This window comes from Rhagoletis zephyria, unplaced genomic scaffold, assembly GCF_001687245.7.
Source record: "Rhagoletis zephyria isolate East Lansing unplaced genomic scaffold, Rhagoletis_zephyria_1.1 Rzeph_scaffold_01637, whole genome shotgun sequence".
NCBI classification, from domain to species: domain Eukaryota; kingdom Metazoa; phylum Arthropoda; class Insecta; order Diptera; family Tephritidae; genus Rhagoletis; species Rhagoletis zephyria.
Genome location: NW_016158721.1, coordinates 60,931 through 76,021, shown reverse-complemented (window position 1 = coordinate 76,021; position 15,091 = coordinate 60,931). Strand labels below are relative to the sequence as shown.

Below are 15,091 nucleotides of genomic sequence, written 5' to 3'. Positions count from 1 at the left end.
AAATCGGTATCGATATGTATCGATAATATCGATAGTGTACTTATGGATGTTCGCGTGTGGTTTTCAATATTATTGTGAAAATTAGAAAATTTATCGATATCTGTTTCGATATTTTGATCAATTAGTTTTATTTATCGGTATCGAAGAAACTGCAACATAACTGCGGTTTGGATATTATTTTGTTTTCAATATGAATCCCTTTGAATACAATAAATTTTTTAATATTTAAAATAATCAAAATCGGTGTAGCTTTTAAATAAAAGCCTAAGCCCATAAAGTGCTTACTATGGACTACTTAAACTAAGTCTGTACACGTAATAAAGTTTTTTGTTTAAGTATAAGTCAATATCTACATACAAGTCCATAATACATCCCCAGGTATACCATCGCACTCAGTCGATTGGATTTTTAACCACACAAAACACATATCCAAAAAAAATATAAACTCAATTCAAATTCAATACACTCGCCACACAAAAGCGCGAACTGATTACTTATGCAATGCGCGTCAAAGCGATAAGCTGCACACGCGCGTATATAGCGAAAGCAAAGGCAGACTTTCTGGCGCACAAACGTGCTATACATACATACACACTCGCAACTAGAACTGCATTTGTACAAGAAAACGTAGTGTGTGAATATCTGACAAGCAGGTACGCACTTTTCAATACGTCAATCGGCGCGCTAATTCATCAGATATATTAAGTTAAATTCAAAGGGGAAATCTCTTCAATGAAATTAAACGAGATTAAATTGGGTGAAAGGGGAAGCATTAAATAAAGCTGCTTGGCACGCAGGATGGTAAAGCTGTCTGCCTGAATTTACACGTATGTATGTGAGTGTAGTTCAATGAAGAGAAATTTATATGTATATTTAAATACACACATGTAGATAATTACTTGGGAATTTGGCTCACTAGATATCTATTCGAATTTAGTTAAGGAGTTTAATGAGATTTGTGTTGCAATTATCGGACATAATCGGACTTTGCTTATATCTTTTGCACCATTAGCCATATATTTAGGTGCTCACGATCGCCAACTGACAATAATGTTCCTGCAAAGAATAAAAAAATAAAACTTAAAAGTTTGGTAAATGGTTGAATAATAAAAACAACTGTTTTACCAGCTGGAACGGCAGATGTTTTGTGGGCAAGTAATTGCAGTTTTTGGATTTGGAATTCACACAATGCCAATTAGGGCCCTTGTGTCTTAAAATGAAGTTCAAAGTCACAATGGAGAGTTGGATTTGTACCACACACCAAACGGACGACTACTAAAGTCAATCGAACAGTAATTAGAAATAATACCTCCACATCCTTCAAATATCAATCACATGATCAGCACTTTAATTCACACCGAGTCACTGCTAATACCAAAATTCGAGAAGTTTTGCTTGTTTTATGTAGTCAAAAAATTCACCAATTGGAGGAGAAGATCAGCCAAACACTGACTTATTCTGTAAGCGCCTCTTTTGGCTTTAGAAAATTTGTCTTACTTTGATGATCAACGGGAAGAAATACAACAGACGCCTTTATCCCTTTGGAAACGATGCATTTTTAATTTCCCTTGCTTCTTATATCAAACCATGAGTTTTCACAAAAAAAGTGGACTTAGCAACTTTTCACTCTAAACTAGCGTTATGAATTTCCCAGCAAGGAAATATTGGAAAATACAACTTTTGACCTTTTTTTGGGAAAACATGTCCAGTAATCAACTATTATGTGACCATTTATCTAGATTATCAAATTTGTGATCATGTGTCCTGTGATTAAATGTACCTGTGATATATAGGGGTGATACCGATCCACCATTGATACTTTGAATCAAATCGATATAATAGTAGACATTATTTCCATGCCATCGATAACTTAATTTTTAAATGATGCTCGATCGAAATCAATATTTTTAGGTATCGACACCTTGCATCGTCAGCTTTATTTATAACTATTGTTCACTATCGATACTTTAAATGAAATCGATATGCTATATTCTTGTTTCTTCTGCGCTCTAATCGTCTTGTAAAATGCAGAGATCTTTTGCGGTTGCATGGAGTTCGCAGCAGCTTCAATGCAATTTTTTCTATAGGAAGGTCTTCAAAAATACGAAATTGTACAAATTTTTTTTTTCAAAGGCTTGGAAGGAAAACAAACTAAAGAGCACAAAAATTACGCTCGGCGAACAAGTTAGTCTTAAATAGTTTCGACTAAATTCTGGTGTTTGAGAAACTCAGTCGGGCCATATTCTTCTGATAATCTTCTGTTAGACTTAGTCTAAGCGAGGAACATAAATTATTTGCATGTGCAACCTTATTTCAAAAATACCCTAGAAATCAAGCAAATTTCTAAAGGAAGTCAATAGAAACTGGTTAAAAGTATAAGTTTTCAGTTGCTTCATCATAAAAAATAAACTTAAATGCGAGTAGCCGAAAGCACAGAAAACGTGTGCGTAAGAATGATGTTCTAATACAAACTATCAATAATAGCGAAAGTTGCAAGAAAACATGCAGAAAAATTGTTATTCTCCACCACGTCAAAGAAAGTGTGAGAAAACTAGTAGCCAAACGATATAATGAATCGCACAAACTAACTAACACACACACACACACACACTCAAACACATACGGGCTAGAGCTGAAGCTGAAAGAAAAGTTTCATTGCAAAAACTTAACTCAAAGTTTCACATTTCAGTTGCAAAAAGTAGCGGCTGAGCTGCAGCTGAGCCAAGACGACAGCCCAGTCAGTCCTGCGCCACGGCGTATGAGTAACCTTTTTGAAAGGCGAGGTGTACTGCTGGTACTGCTTGAACGACTTGAAAGGCGAAATTAAATACACTCACTCGATGCATAGAGAGGCTTGCACGATTTTGTAGCAAAGTTAGATTTGTTATTTCTTCTATTGGCTTGAATCGACGAAAGTGTGAAGGGCACACACGCACACATACAGAGGTACTCACACTAACAAACACTTCGTCGTTGATTCAAAGAAGTCTGCTTTGTTAGTTTGCGCTTTGAATCGCAATGAAATGAAATTAAATTTATTGGAAAAACTTGAAAGAATTTTTAATTACTTTGATTAATTTGCCATCGAGTTAAAGAGAAAGTGAGGCAATGACAGAGGTGGCGCGCACATACCACACACTTCTGTACAAACAAAAAGCGCACATACATATGTACATATGTACATATGTGAATATTTTCAATTACAATTCAAAGCATCAACTCTGCGAATGGATCAGGATAATACAGAAACTATTAGTGTAATAAAGTGAAAGTTTCGTTAGAAGAGTGCTGATTGAAGAAAATGTCCATGGGAAATGGTGGTGGTGCGACCGTGAAAAGTCTAAGTATGAACTTAAAAATTCTTTGGAAATGAAATAAATGTTAAGCTAACTAAACACGCGCTACATCCACAAATATATAAAGCAATTATTTAATTGTTATTGGATTATTGGTAAATAGTCTTTACAAAATTACTTACTTAGGAAGGCGGCTACCGTTGTATTTAGAGAGCAAAATTTAACGAAATATCATGCGTATGAAATTAATAAAGTGGCCATCAGAGATTTTTGATAAAAAGGCATACATACTTATATTTATGATAACTAAAAATAATATTTCTTTTAAATATTTGAAAAGGAGGAACATAAAAAATTACACATACAGGGAAAATAATAATTATCATGCTAGACACTACTTTGCCAGAATAGCTTTGTATTTATACAGTCTGTTCTGGTAGGATATGCAATCGAATTTTGAAAAAAATTTGTTGTAAAAAATTTGTATTACGTTTTTTTTTTACGTCTGCTACAGAAAAAGCTAAAATTCTTATAGCCAATTTCACGAAAGCAATTTAAGTAAAGAATATATTTAATTTTTTGAATTTTATATGGAAATTGTGGGAAAATAAAAAATCATTTTCGATTTAACTTGCTGGTGAAACCGGCTGTTGAGAGACAAAATTTGTGGTCAAAATTTGATTGCAAGATTTGACCCAAACAAACATACATAGACACCCAGTTAAATAAAAGCTTGTAAAAAGCCTACTTTTAAACAGGAGTTGAGTTTTTTTATTTTCAAAATTTTCTTATAAAAAAAAAATTTCAGAAAACTAAAAACTAGGCATTTATTTGTCCTTTAAGAAAAGAGGCATTTAATTTTGTAATTTTTTCTTTTTTTTTTTTGAAAAGAAAACCAATTTTGCCTGAACTCCAAACTTCCTTTAAGCAAAAAAAAGTGATGAAAAATGCTTATAATTTCTGGTGTTTGGGCAAAATTTTTTTCAGCATACGTATTTAGAGGGCTTTTCGAGGTTTTTGGCTTTCTGGGAGATTTTTTTACTTTCGAGGCCTGTCATATAAATTTTGATAATAAAATAGGTCTTCTCTTCGTCTTAAATTAAATTTCTACGATTCGCTAAAATTGTTTCCTTTTTCCTATAAAATGCATACTCGGTGCGCTCTTTCGAAATCGACTAAAAAATTGTGACCCCATTTATTTGATATATTCCAGCTGTACAACAATTTTACTGTCATCAAACTAAACACCTAAAGCCTCGATGGTACGCTTTGATTTTTTTTTTTGATCGCTCGCCGCTGGCGTTTATGTCGTAAGCTGCTGAAGCGCTCGTTTGTTGCAAGCTTTGTTCGCCATTTTTTGTCTTAAATTCAACAAATCCTACAAACGTACGCAGACCGGTCAACGGTGTGACTTAAAAACGGGCGATCGCTGCGCTGCTGCCGTACAAATCGCGGCCCATTTACATGCGCTTTCTCCTATTATTTTTTTTTCGCAATTTCTACACTCCAGCGCCGAAGTGTATGCATTTAAGTATGACTAGGTATGCATGTGTGCGGGTGTGTGTGTGTGCAGTGCTAGATGCATTTACTGATATTTAGTGCCATTAAATCGACAACGGAAATGGAAATACAACGGCGATTGTAAAAAATGGGGCCAGTAGTGGATAGTGAGTGCAGCAACAAAATAAAGCGAAAACTGTCGAGCGTTGCAACAAATTTTTGAACTAAGCCAACAGGTAGAAACAAGGCAACGCGCGCGCACATAAAACATTGTCGGGTGTTTAAGGCCATTTCGTAGCGAAAACTGCATTGTTAAATTGCATAAACTGCCTAGAAGCGCAAAAGGGAGAGAGAGTGCATCAGCAACGGCAGCAGCAGCGGAAAGCGGCTCAGGAAGCTTGTACCTACACTAAGCCCTGCGGTGGCGATATATTGGCGCTGCACTTTTTAGTGCACTCTTTATTTTTTTATTTTTTTCCTAGGCTAAGGCACCTCTTTATCGCCTTTTTTTGTTGTTTTTTTTTTTGCTGCAGACGAGTTTGAAATGTTTTTCTAACTTTTCGTTGTTTATCAATGTCGCTTGGCAAATGTCTGACTGTGAGCGCAAGTCTATAAATTGTGCACCTTTTTGTGTTGCGGTGTGGTGTGTATTTGTTGCATAATACATGTGTATGTATGTATGTATGTATATTTGTAGTACAGGTGTAGATATTTATGCAAATACATACCTGCACTTCGATGTAGCAAACAAATGCCCATGTAATCGTTGGCAAATCGAGTTTTGTGCCGCGCACGCAAATGTTGACCCAGATTTTTGTGACAGAAAAAGAAAAGGAAAACAAATTCGCTCACACCAATGCGATAAGAAGCGAATATTTATCAGCCAAGTTGCAACGGGAGAAATATAGTATTTTACTTAGTTTTTAAATGCAACTGCTTTGGTGTAGGAGGGATGAAATTTCCCTACAGCAAAAACATTTCAAGACTTCAACTGCTGGTTGCTTATGATTTTTAGGCTGTAAAGTTAAATTATTAAATTGGTAAAAACTGAAATGATGGGCGATTTTCAATTTTGGCATTTTTCGGAAAATTTTCAGAACGGTTTGGTAACTTCTAAGAACATTTCCGGCAGTTTTTTTTTGAATTTTCTAGATTTTTCAGGAGTGTTCAGGACTATTTCGAACCCACGAATGTTACCATTCACGATTAAATAGTTGCGACTTTTTAACTCTCGATTATTAAAGCAGCTAAATTGTGCTAAAAAATATTAGGAAAGCTATTAGCCAGTTTCAAGAAAGCAATTTAAGTGAAAAATATATATATTTTTTTATTTAATATGGGAACTGACAGCAAAAAAATCATTTTTCACTTAAATTGAGCACACTTAAATTCCAGTCGTCGGGCATGCGTTCATCTCACCAAATTCTGCATAAAAGTGGAAGCATACACCTTATCAACTCCTCGCCACCGTAATTGAATAGCTCAGCTGGCAGGCTATTTGTACCTCGTCATAGTCAGTCATGCGGCGGAGCATCCACTCTTTCACTACTTTCAGTGTTGTTGCCATTCATTAGGGTGTAGAAATGTTCCCTCCATAATTTAAGTATGTTCAGAACATCGGTAACTATGCCGCCATTGTTGTTCTTACAGGAGTACGTCCTAGTCTTGAAACCTTCCGTAAGTCGCCTAACAATCTGGTAAAATATTCGGGCATTCATCCTGTCGGCCAGCATTTCAAGCTCTTCGCACTTCCGTATTTCGGCCTCTCTCTTTCTGATTATTGCGGCAAATACGTCTCGCTTCCCTCTTCAGATCCCCATAGCGGTCCCACATTTCGCGCGTTGCTCCCGATCGCAGCGTGGCCCTGTAGGCGGCAACTTTTTCTCTGCTGTTTCCGGGCACTTCTCATCGTGCCAGTTATTCTTTCACGCATGCCTTCCGTCTATCACAGCATGATCGATTTAATTTCTCGTATTTCGATCTGGAGGCAGCCATGTAGCTTGATGGATCATTTTATGCTTGAACCTAGTACTGCATACTACCGTGTTTTGGGCAAGGGAGAGCAAAAACAAATAAAATGTTACAGCGCATCCTCCACCAGGCAGGAGACCAAATTTGGCTGCCGACATTACCCGAGGAAGCCATATGCTGGTGCCATAGATTGCAACTTGTGATCACTATCAACTAAACGATCGTAGCTCCTTCCTTATAGGCTTATATGAAGAACCAATCACTTGCCATTGCGCTCATGAGACCTTTGACCCATTAGAGCCTAAAAAGACTCATCGCATAGTACGTTTTTTTTTTTAACATTTCTCTTCAACTAAAATTAAACATATGATTGTTAGAAATTCTTCTTCATTGCAAAAAACGCTTTCATTCCTATTTGAATGTGACCGAATTGTGAATGACAGCATTTTTATTAAAAATTAAAGAAACTTTACATTTAAGTCATACTGCTCACAATTTTGACATATCATCACAGCTGTTTTCGTGCCTTTAGGCTAGGCGCAGCTGCAATTTCAATCAATCACAACGCAAGCAGGCAAATGCAGCTATTTTCGGCATAAAAATCAAATTTTTTTCTACCCAAAACTTATGAATTCAGCTGTGCATTAATTTCACAAAGAAAATATACATATGTACATATAATTCAAATCAAAACGCAATAACGTTTTATTGTTGTCAAGCAAAGTAGATAAGCTGAAAAATTGAATACCCCCAAAAAAATCAATAAAGCAAAAGCAGCAAGAAAAAAGAAACATACACACAAAATAAGCGCCGTGATTATTTTTTCATAACCTTTTAAAGGGAGCATACAAAAAGTGTAATTCAATTTATGACACATGAATATGCAGCTGACTATATGTAGTAATAGCTGCTTCGAGTTAATATGTACATACATGCGTATGAAAATTTGTATGCTTGTCAGTCAGTCACTCAGCCAGACGTTGTGTCAATCAATGCAACGAGCAGACAATAAGCAACAGCGGAAGGGAATGTAGAGCCATGTAGGGTATATTAATGCTGTTTTTTTTTGTTGTTCAATTGAAAATCTGGCTGATTATGCAGCGTGTGCGAGTATGTGAAATACATGATGCAAGCATTAATACACCTGCATGCTCGCACTTTCACACACACACACACACACATCACACACCGCCATAGTATGAAAATCTTGCTTACACCACTTTCATTCAGAGTTGTATGGTGTACTCCATCCAATCTTTTTACTCGCTTATTTTTAATACAATTTATTATAATGCAATAAATTCGTATGCCGAGCAGTGCCATGAGGGCTTCTCAGTGTGCTGTATACATAAATGTCCATGCGTGTGAGTGCGAGTTTACTTACAAAAGGCGCTCGAGTGTAACGTCATAAAAAGCAGCGAATCGCCAAACATGTGTGTATAAAGCGCATGTGAAAAAGAAATTAAGAGCGAAAAGAAAAAAATAAAAACAAATTGCATTGCATTGAAATTGAAAGTAAATTTCATTTCTGCCATTCAACAGGGCGTATACGTAATGCGACGGGCTTTCATTCAAGCCATTCTCAAATGTGTGCTATGTGTGTGTGTGTGTGTGTATGTGGGTGAAGGTATATAACTTAATTTGACAACGTTATTTGTTGGCATCCGGCATACAAGCGGATTTACATGCATGCAATTCATATACATACATATGCATAGGGGTATTCATGATCCGGTGCCTACTGTCTAGCATGGTGCATGGATAGCATAAATCGCATGATTGGCTATTTTGGTTGTTGTTTGAGCACATGAAACAACAACAATAGTGTTATTTATCCTATCTATGCACTAAATCGACGACTTACGGGTGCAACTGGAGACTAATTAGTGCTAGTTTTTTTTCCTTAAGTGCACAGTTGTCTACACATTGATATCGGCACTGATAAACACTGCTGTGTGAATCTCCCTAATCGCATCTCATTGGTAATTTTTTGGTATGTTTTCATACCCTATCGGATTTAGGATTTTTGATTTTTTTCTTTTTTTAACTTAATCTTACTTTTAGCGAAACGCGATTTTCTGTCAACACTCTTCAATTCGTTTGCCATAATTAGCTCAGTTTGAAGATTGTTAAGAGAGCGCCGTTGACTCTTTGACCAGTGCTAGCTTTGGCTAATAGATCGGTGCTCTCAGTCCCTTCTGTGCCTTTGCCTGAAGACACCCGGTGTAAAGCGGCTCTTCTATAGGACACTCAACAACTTAGCTTCTTTTTATGTATATGTAGAAATAAAATTGTTTTCGTCTTTTTTACAACTTTCAACTTCTGCTTCGTAAAAAAAAAAAAGTTTTACAACTTATTTAGTTTTCCTATCAAATCTTCTCGCGTTATTATTTCAAAAAAACGCTCCACACCAATGTTCCGCTATTACTTTATACTCGCCTTGTACGTTTGCAAACTGTCATTTTCGCTGCAGGATCTCTGCACATTTTGTAAATGCGTGCATGGCCAGTACGCAGACGCACCCATATGGATTGATGTTGGCAAACGCAATGAAATTGCAGTGCAAGGTCACTCATGTGCACGGCCGGTTACGTATACGTGGAAAGTCGTCTCGGGCTCAGGCGGTAAGTTGGGGGCAGCAAATGAAAAATTCTTATGTTTGACAAATTTCGTTGTTTTCAATTTACATACATATGTATTTTCAGAGATTATAACCGATTTGGGTACAACAAAAGTGCCGCGTGTAGTTTGGTTGCCCTTCACAGTTTCGGTGAAGCCGAGTGAAAAAGGCGAAAATAATCGAATTATGGTGACAAAAAGTGATGGACGCACGAAGGGGCGCTGTGAGGTGAGTTTAGTTTATCAGCTCGGAGATCTTATTTTTCTGAGTGTAATAAAAGTTAGTTCTGAAAGTTGAGATTTGCGAGCAAAATTTTTGTAAGCGATTTTTTTTTCTATTAACAAAAATTTAAGAGCAAATTGCATTTATCTATAAGAAATTGTGCGATTAAATTCGCGAATGTAAAAAATTGTTTTGCATAAAATTCGCGGAAAAAATCTATTTTAAGCCGGAGCTTATACTTATGTACACTAAAATGTAAATCACTGTTTCAATTTCGTTTACGAAACACTGTTCGCCACTCTTCCCAGTGCCATATCGATTTCATCAACTTAGAGATGTACAGTCACATCGACGGTTCGGAACTAATATCGATTGGTTCGGAGCAAATCATAGAGTTGGACGGCTCGAAAAGCTTTGACTACAGTCAGCCGAAAGGAAATCAACACTACATATTCGAATGGACCTGCAGACCAATCGAGATTGATATGGATAATCAATATTGCAAGGAGGGCAAGGTTATGTCAACTGGTGAGTGGGAGCAATTACATATTTTCTGTGCATCTGTTTAGTTAGTTTATTTAAGAGCAACTGTAGCCAAATCAATAATTTTTAGTATTTTTGTCTGTCTGTCACTCGAAAACTAATGTATGGCATCAAATACAGTTTTCACCAGTGTATTGCTAAAGGTCTAACATAAAATACAGGAAAAAAATAATTGGAGAGTTGCCACCTGTTTTGATAAGATAAAGTAAATATTACAATATGGATGTCAAAAGAAAAAGGCTTTAAAAGGCTGGCAGTGGAAAATATTTTTGTGAAAGCTTGCCACCTGTTTGAAAATTTTAATTTAATTTAAAAGATTAGATAAATTGAAAATGGCAATATTGGTATCAAACTAAAGAGGTTTAGGAAAGTTTACTGTCAAAAATATTTTTGAAAACTTTTATTCAATTATCCAATTGATAAAATAAATAAAGGCTGCGTTTCTTTATACATTCCGGATAATCCAATTTCACAGCCGGAATAAACAGAATGCGTTTGAAATATACGTCAACATATCATCAGGAACGTTCTAAAGAATAAATAAACAAAAAAGTTTATTCCAAACGTTCAGAATGAATAAAGAAATGCAGCCAAAATATTACAATACGGGTATCAAACTAAATAGGTTTAAGAAAGTTGATCGTCGAAAATATTTTTGTAGCGGGTTGTCATATATTTGAAAAATGTTGTTGTACAGTAAATACCGAGTTAATACACCTTTGAAAGTGCACGATATGTAGAATTAAATACCTTCGCAAATATGGTAACTAACACTCTTAATAAAAAATAAAGTATGTTTCATAAATCAAATTTTTTTTTTTTGAAAATATCACTTCATAAAGCTCTTCAAATCTATTCAATTTCGTATGAATGAAGCCATAAAAGTTGCATTTCAGGTGACGATATGCAGCTCTGATGTTCATCCAAGTTTGCACACTCATTTTGCTATTTTTCTATATTTTTTTCCGTCGAGCTTCTTCTTATTTACTTTTTTCAATATTTTTCTTTTCGTTTTGTAACACACTTTTCTTATTTATTTCTTTTTCATAATTTCCTTATCCTCTTCAATCTCTAGGTTCCAAACTGAAGATTGATGGCCATTACCTCTCCGTTAGAGGCCTCTATCAAATAACGCTCCATACTAAGTCGCCCGTAACGGGTTTAGTTGCAGGCGATCAAATTTATATAAGAGTCGAATACGGCACACAAATACCGTTAATTATTCTATGTGAACGCAATTGCTTAAACTACCGTTACAATGAGGGTGTCAGCATTTTCCTGCACGTCGACTGCATTGGCTACTGCGGGGTGTCCCTGAAATTCTACTTCTGGGTAGACGACGTATTCATAACGTCCAACCACAATGGCAAGGTGAGATTCATGCCGCCAAATGCGCCCACCTTCAAGTTCAACGTTACCCTCGTAGCCGATGGTGTGGTGAGTAAGGCCAAGGCGCACTTCGTGCGCAACGATCCACCGACAGGTGGCATTTGCAACGTTGCACCAAAAAGCGGAATTCCTGGCGACACGCTCTTTCGTGTGGCTTGCAAGAACTGGACTGATCCCGATTTACCGTTGTATTATACGCTGAAGGCGGGTAATTTGCTATACGACCGTACCACCGATCCCAATTGGGAGGTGTATGTGCCGCAGGTGCCTGCGCTCACCGTCCGCATATGTGATCACTTTGATGCTTGCACGAAGCATGAGGTGCCTTTGGAGTTGACGCCCGCTGTGATACCAAGGGGATTGCAGAACATAATGAAGTATATGCAATGGGATGCAAATAATATAGAAAAATTACTGAATGGTGGGCACTTTGCCCGCGCCGTTGTCAAAGCTACGCTGATGATGAAGGACCAGCCGCTAGAAGTGGTAAAACGTATACTCTCTGCATTCGGGAACTTCGACGCGGACTCGCTGGCTGACGTGCGACAGTTGGGTACAATGACGAGCCAATTGGTCGAACCGATGGGCAATTTAACAAGTGAGAAAGTTGAAGTGTTTCGTGCGCTGTTGGACAAGATAAGCGATGGCTTCACCAAGACTATTGAAAATGGCGAAATAAAGGACTTAGATAAGGAAGATCTCGTGGACATGTCCGATGAAATAGTTGGCATGGTGTCCAAGTTCGCGACAAAGTCCGAGCAGTTCGTGGATGTGCAGTCACTGTTGTGGGAATTCGAAGGCGGCATGGCACAAGTGGCCAAGGAGCGCGCCATGATGCCGCCAAGAGTAGGACTTTTGGTCGAACACTACGGCGCCCATAATTGGCTCAATGACACAGTTCTAACCCCAATAAACCGTTGGATGCATGTCGTTTGCAAAACCTTTGAGCTACTACATGATATTGGCGTCGCGAGTAGCCTCAACGTGCACAAGGGTGACAAGGAATTCATCGTCAATAAGCTTACTGTGCAGATGTCAACTTTCGGCATCGACGACGATGAACCCTTGATAATCGTCTCGCTGGACTACCTCACCACTGCAGTGCTTACGCTGCCCATGCTGCAAGATATGCAATCGAAGTTAGGCGGCAAGGAGATGACTGCGCAAGTGGTTTCCTTCAGGGAAAACCCGTTCTGGTGGTATCCCAACGAGCATCCCATCACTACCTCCGTATTCTACTTCAGCTCGTTCAATGAAGAAGATCTATCGCTTGCAATTACCGAGCTCGATGTGCCACTAAGATTTGAGATGTTGCAGCAGCGCCTGCCAACGGAACCGCCAATGATACGCCATTCGATTAGGGAAACGAACGAAATGCCCATCTACCGAGTGCGCGCACCAGAGGGCGCCGCAATTATTATCAACTTTAAGGCTGTCGACGTGGATATGGATGCGCTAGTGAAGTGCAATTACATACCCAACGAGCAGGAGGTGCGCGCGGGTATACGTATTAAAGCGGATGCCATTGGTAACGGCACCAAATGCTCGGCTTCAAACGACGCCGGCGAACCCGGCTGGTGTTACGTCGCGCTGATCGCGGCAAAAGGCGTGAATATGCGCGGTAAAGCGGCAAACTATGCCTTTAATGTGGAACTGTATGAATGCCTGACGTGGAATGTCAACTTAGATAATCCCGTTTGGCGCACCGAGGGCTGCTCTGCGGCGCTGGATTCGGAAGGTAGCGACAACATAACATGCTTTTGCTACCACATGTCCATATTTGCTGGTCGCTCGTACTACAGCACAGCCGAAGAGGTGGTGCGTGAGCGCTTGTTAAAGGAGAGCCTCGACGTGAATTGGTACCTTATAGCATTCTACATACTGCTGATTTTAGTCTTTATCTGGTTGTTGCTGCGCACCTGTGATGATTTAGCAACAAGCCAAGCGCAACAACAGTTGGTGCCAGCGTTGGCTGAGAACGAACGCGAGAAGTCGCGTAACATTGCGCTGCACATCACAACCGGCGGTCAGTGGACGGCTGCCAGTTCGGCAAATGTGGTGGTCGCGCTGCCAGGTGGCCGCAGCTACATAATCACACAGAACCCCGAGCAGCCGCACTTGAAGCCCTATACCTCCGGCGTACTTGAGCTGCCTGTGAAAGCTAGTGAATTGCAGGGACCGTTGCAGATAACTATAAGCCAGGATAAGAGTGGACGCTATCCCTCCTGGTACTGTGAGTCGATAACAATAGTGAATTTAGAAAATGGCGGGAAGCAACACTGTACAGTACGAAAGTGGATTGGCGCAGAGCCAGTCGTTGTGCAACCAGATGAAGAAAGCCAAAATGACACGGCGTTCGGGGGCGCTGCAGGAAATGAGCAAATTTCCACAGCACAGAATTGGAAAAAAGTAAAGGCTGCTTACCACGATGTATTCATGACTTGGTTTCTATTTCAGCCGCTTTTCGGACCTTGGCAATACGGCGTGGTTAAGGTCGATCGCTTTGTGCGTAGTTGCATTTGGATAGCAAAATTTGCGGTTATCCTGTTACTTGTTTTCCTTTATTTTGGCGATACTAATTTGAATAATTATGAAGCTGAGCGAAGCGACTATGAGTTCTTGATACGTGTTATGGATGGCTGGTTCCTGCTCTTTCTACTATGCTGCTACGTTGTAACGCTTCTAGTGGAATTGCTGCTACTTCTGGTTGTATACCCAGAGGTTCTAACAAAAAGTCGCTGCAAAGGTCCAAAGGAGAAGGGTGGAGTGCAGCAGACGGCAGAGAAAAAGCCAGAGATGGGGTTGAGTGTGAAAGAACAAGAAGAAGAGGTCATTGCAAATCCAAAAGCTCAAGATGATGAAGAGACACCTATGTCTATAGATAAGGCGCAAAGCAAAAGTTCAAGGCCAGATGTAGACAAAGGTTATATGATGTAGGGTGCCTAACGAAAGCAGATAATATGGTTTAAATAATTGTTAATCGATTTTTATTAAACATTTTCCTATCTTATGTTTGTTGTTCCTATTTCTTGCAAGTTCATTTTAAAATTTTTTAACCGACTTCGAAAAAAGAAGGACGCTTATCAATTCATCGGAATATTATTTTCTTTATGTATGCTACCGTATCAGTCTGGACCACGTGAACCATTTCTCAAGGGTAGTTCCATACTAATTTGATTTAGTTCCGATCTTTGGATCATGAAGAAATTAACGGTACTCTTAAATTGTTATATGAGCATTAAAATCGATTGTAGGTTTTGCTTTAAAATTACTTGTTTACATATATTAACTTTTTAAATTTTTTACGTTTTGCTTCATTATTGTTTAGTTTTTTTTTTTGTTGTCAACAAAATATGTCGTCTGATTCATTTAAATCAAGGTACATTGAACAGGTAGTATCAGTAGAGCAGCTGATTTGATTTATTTTCAAATTATTTGGTCTCGAAAATGTCAAATATTTTTAATTTTTTCTCACAAAAATTCTGAATTGTTAAAATCCATTTGCATGTGAAACCTTTTTCCATACAAAACAAGCGATTGAATAGCAGCT

The 15,091-nt window shown here is 38.3% G+C and overlaps 1 protein-coding gene across 1 annotated transcript; it reads left to right on the top strand.

The window, feature by feature from the left end:
• Window positions 1–9,180: 9,180 nt before the first annotated feature.
• Window positions 9,181–14,478, top strand: LOC108364692 (uncharacterized). Its single transcript, XM_017618475.1, has 4 exons — window positions 9,181–9,391; window positions 9,473–9,615; window positions 9,918–10,137; window positions 11,228–14,478. Exons 1-4 carry the CDS (start codon window positions 9,181–9,183, stop codon window positions 14,476–14,478), a joined length of 3,825 nt encoding a protein of 1,274 aa, XP_017473964.1.
• The last annotated feature ends 613 nt before the right edge of the window (window positions 14,479–15,091 follow it).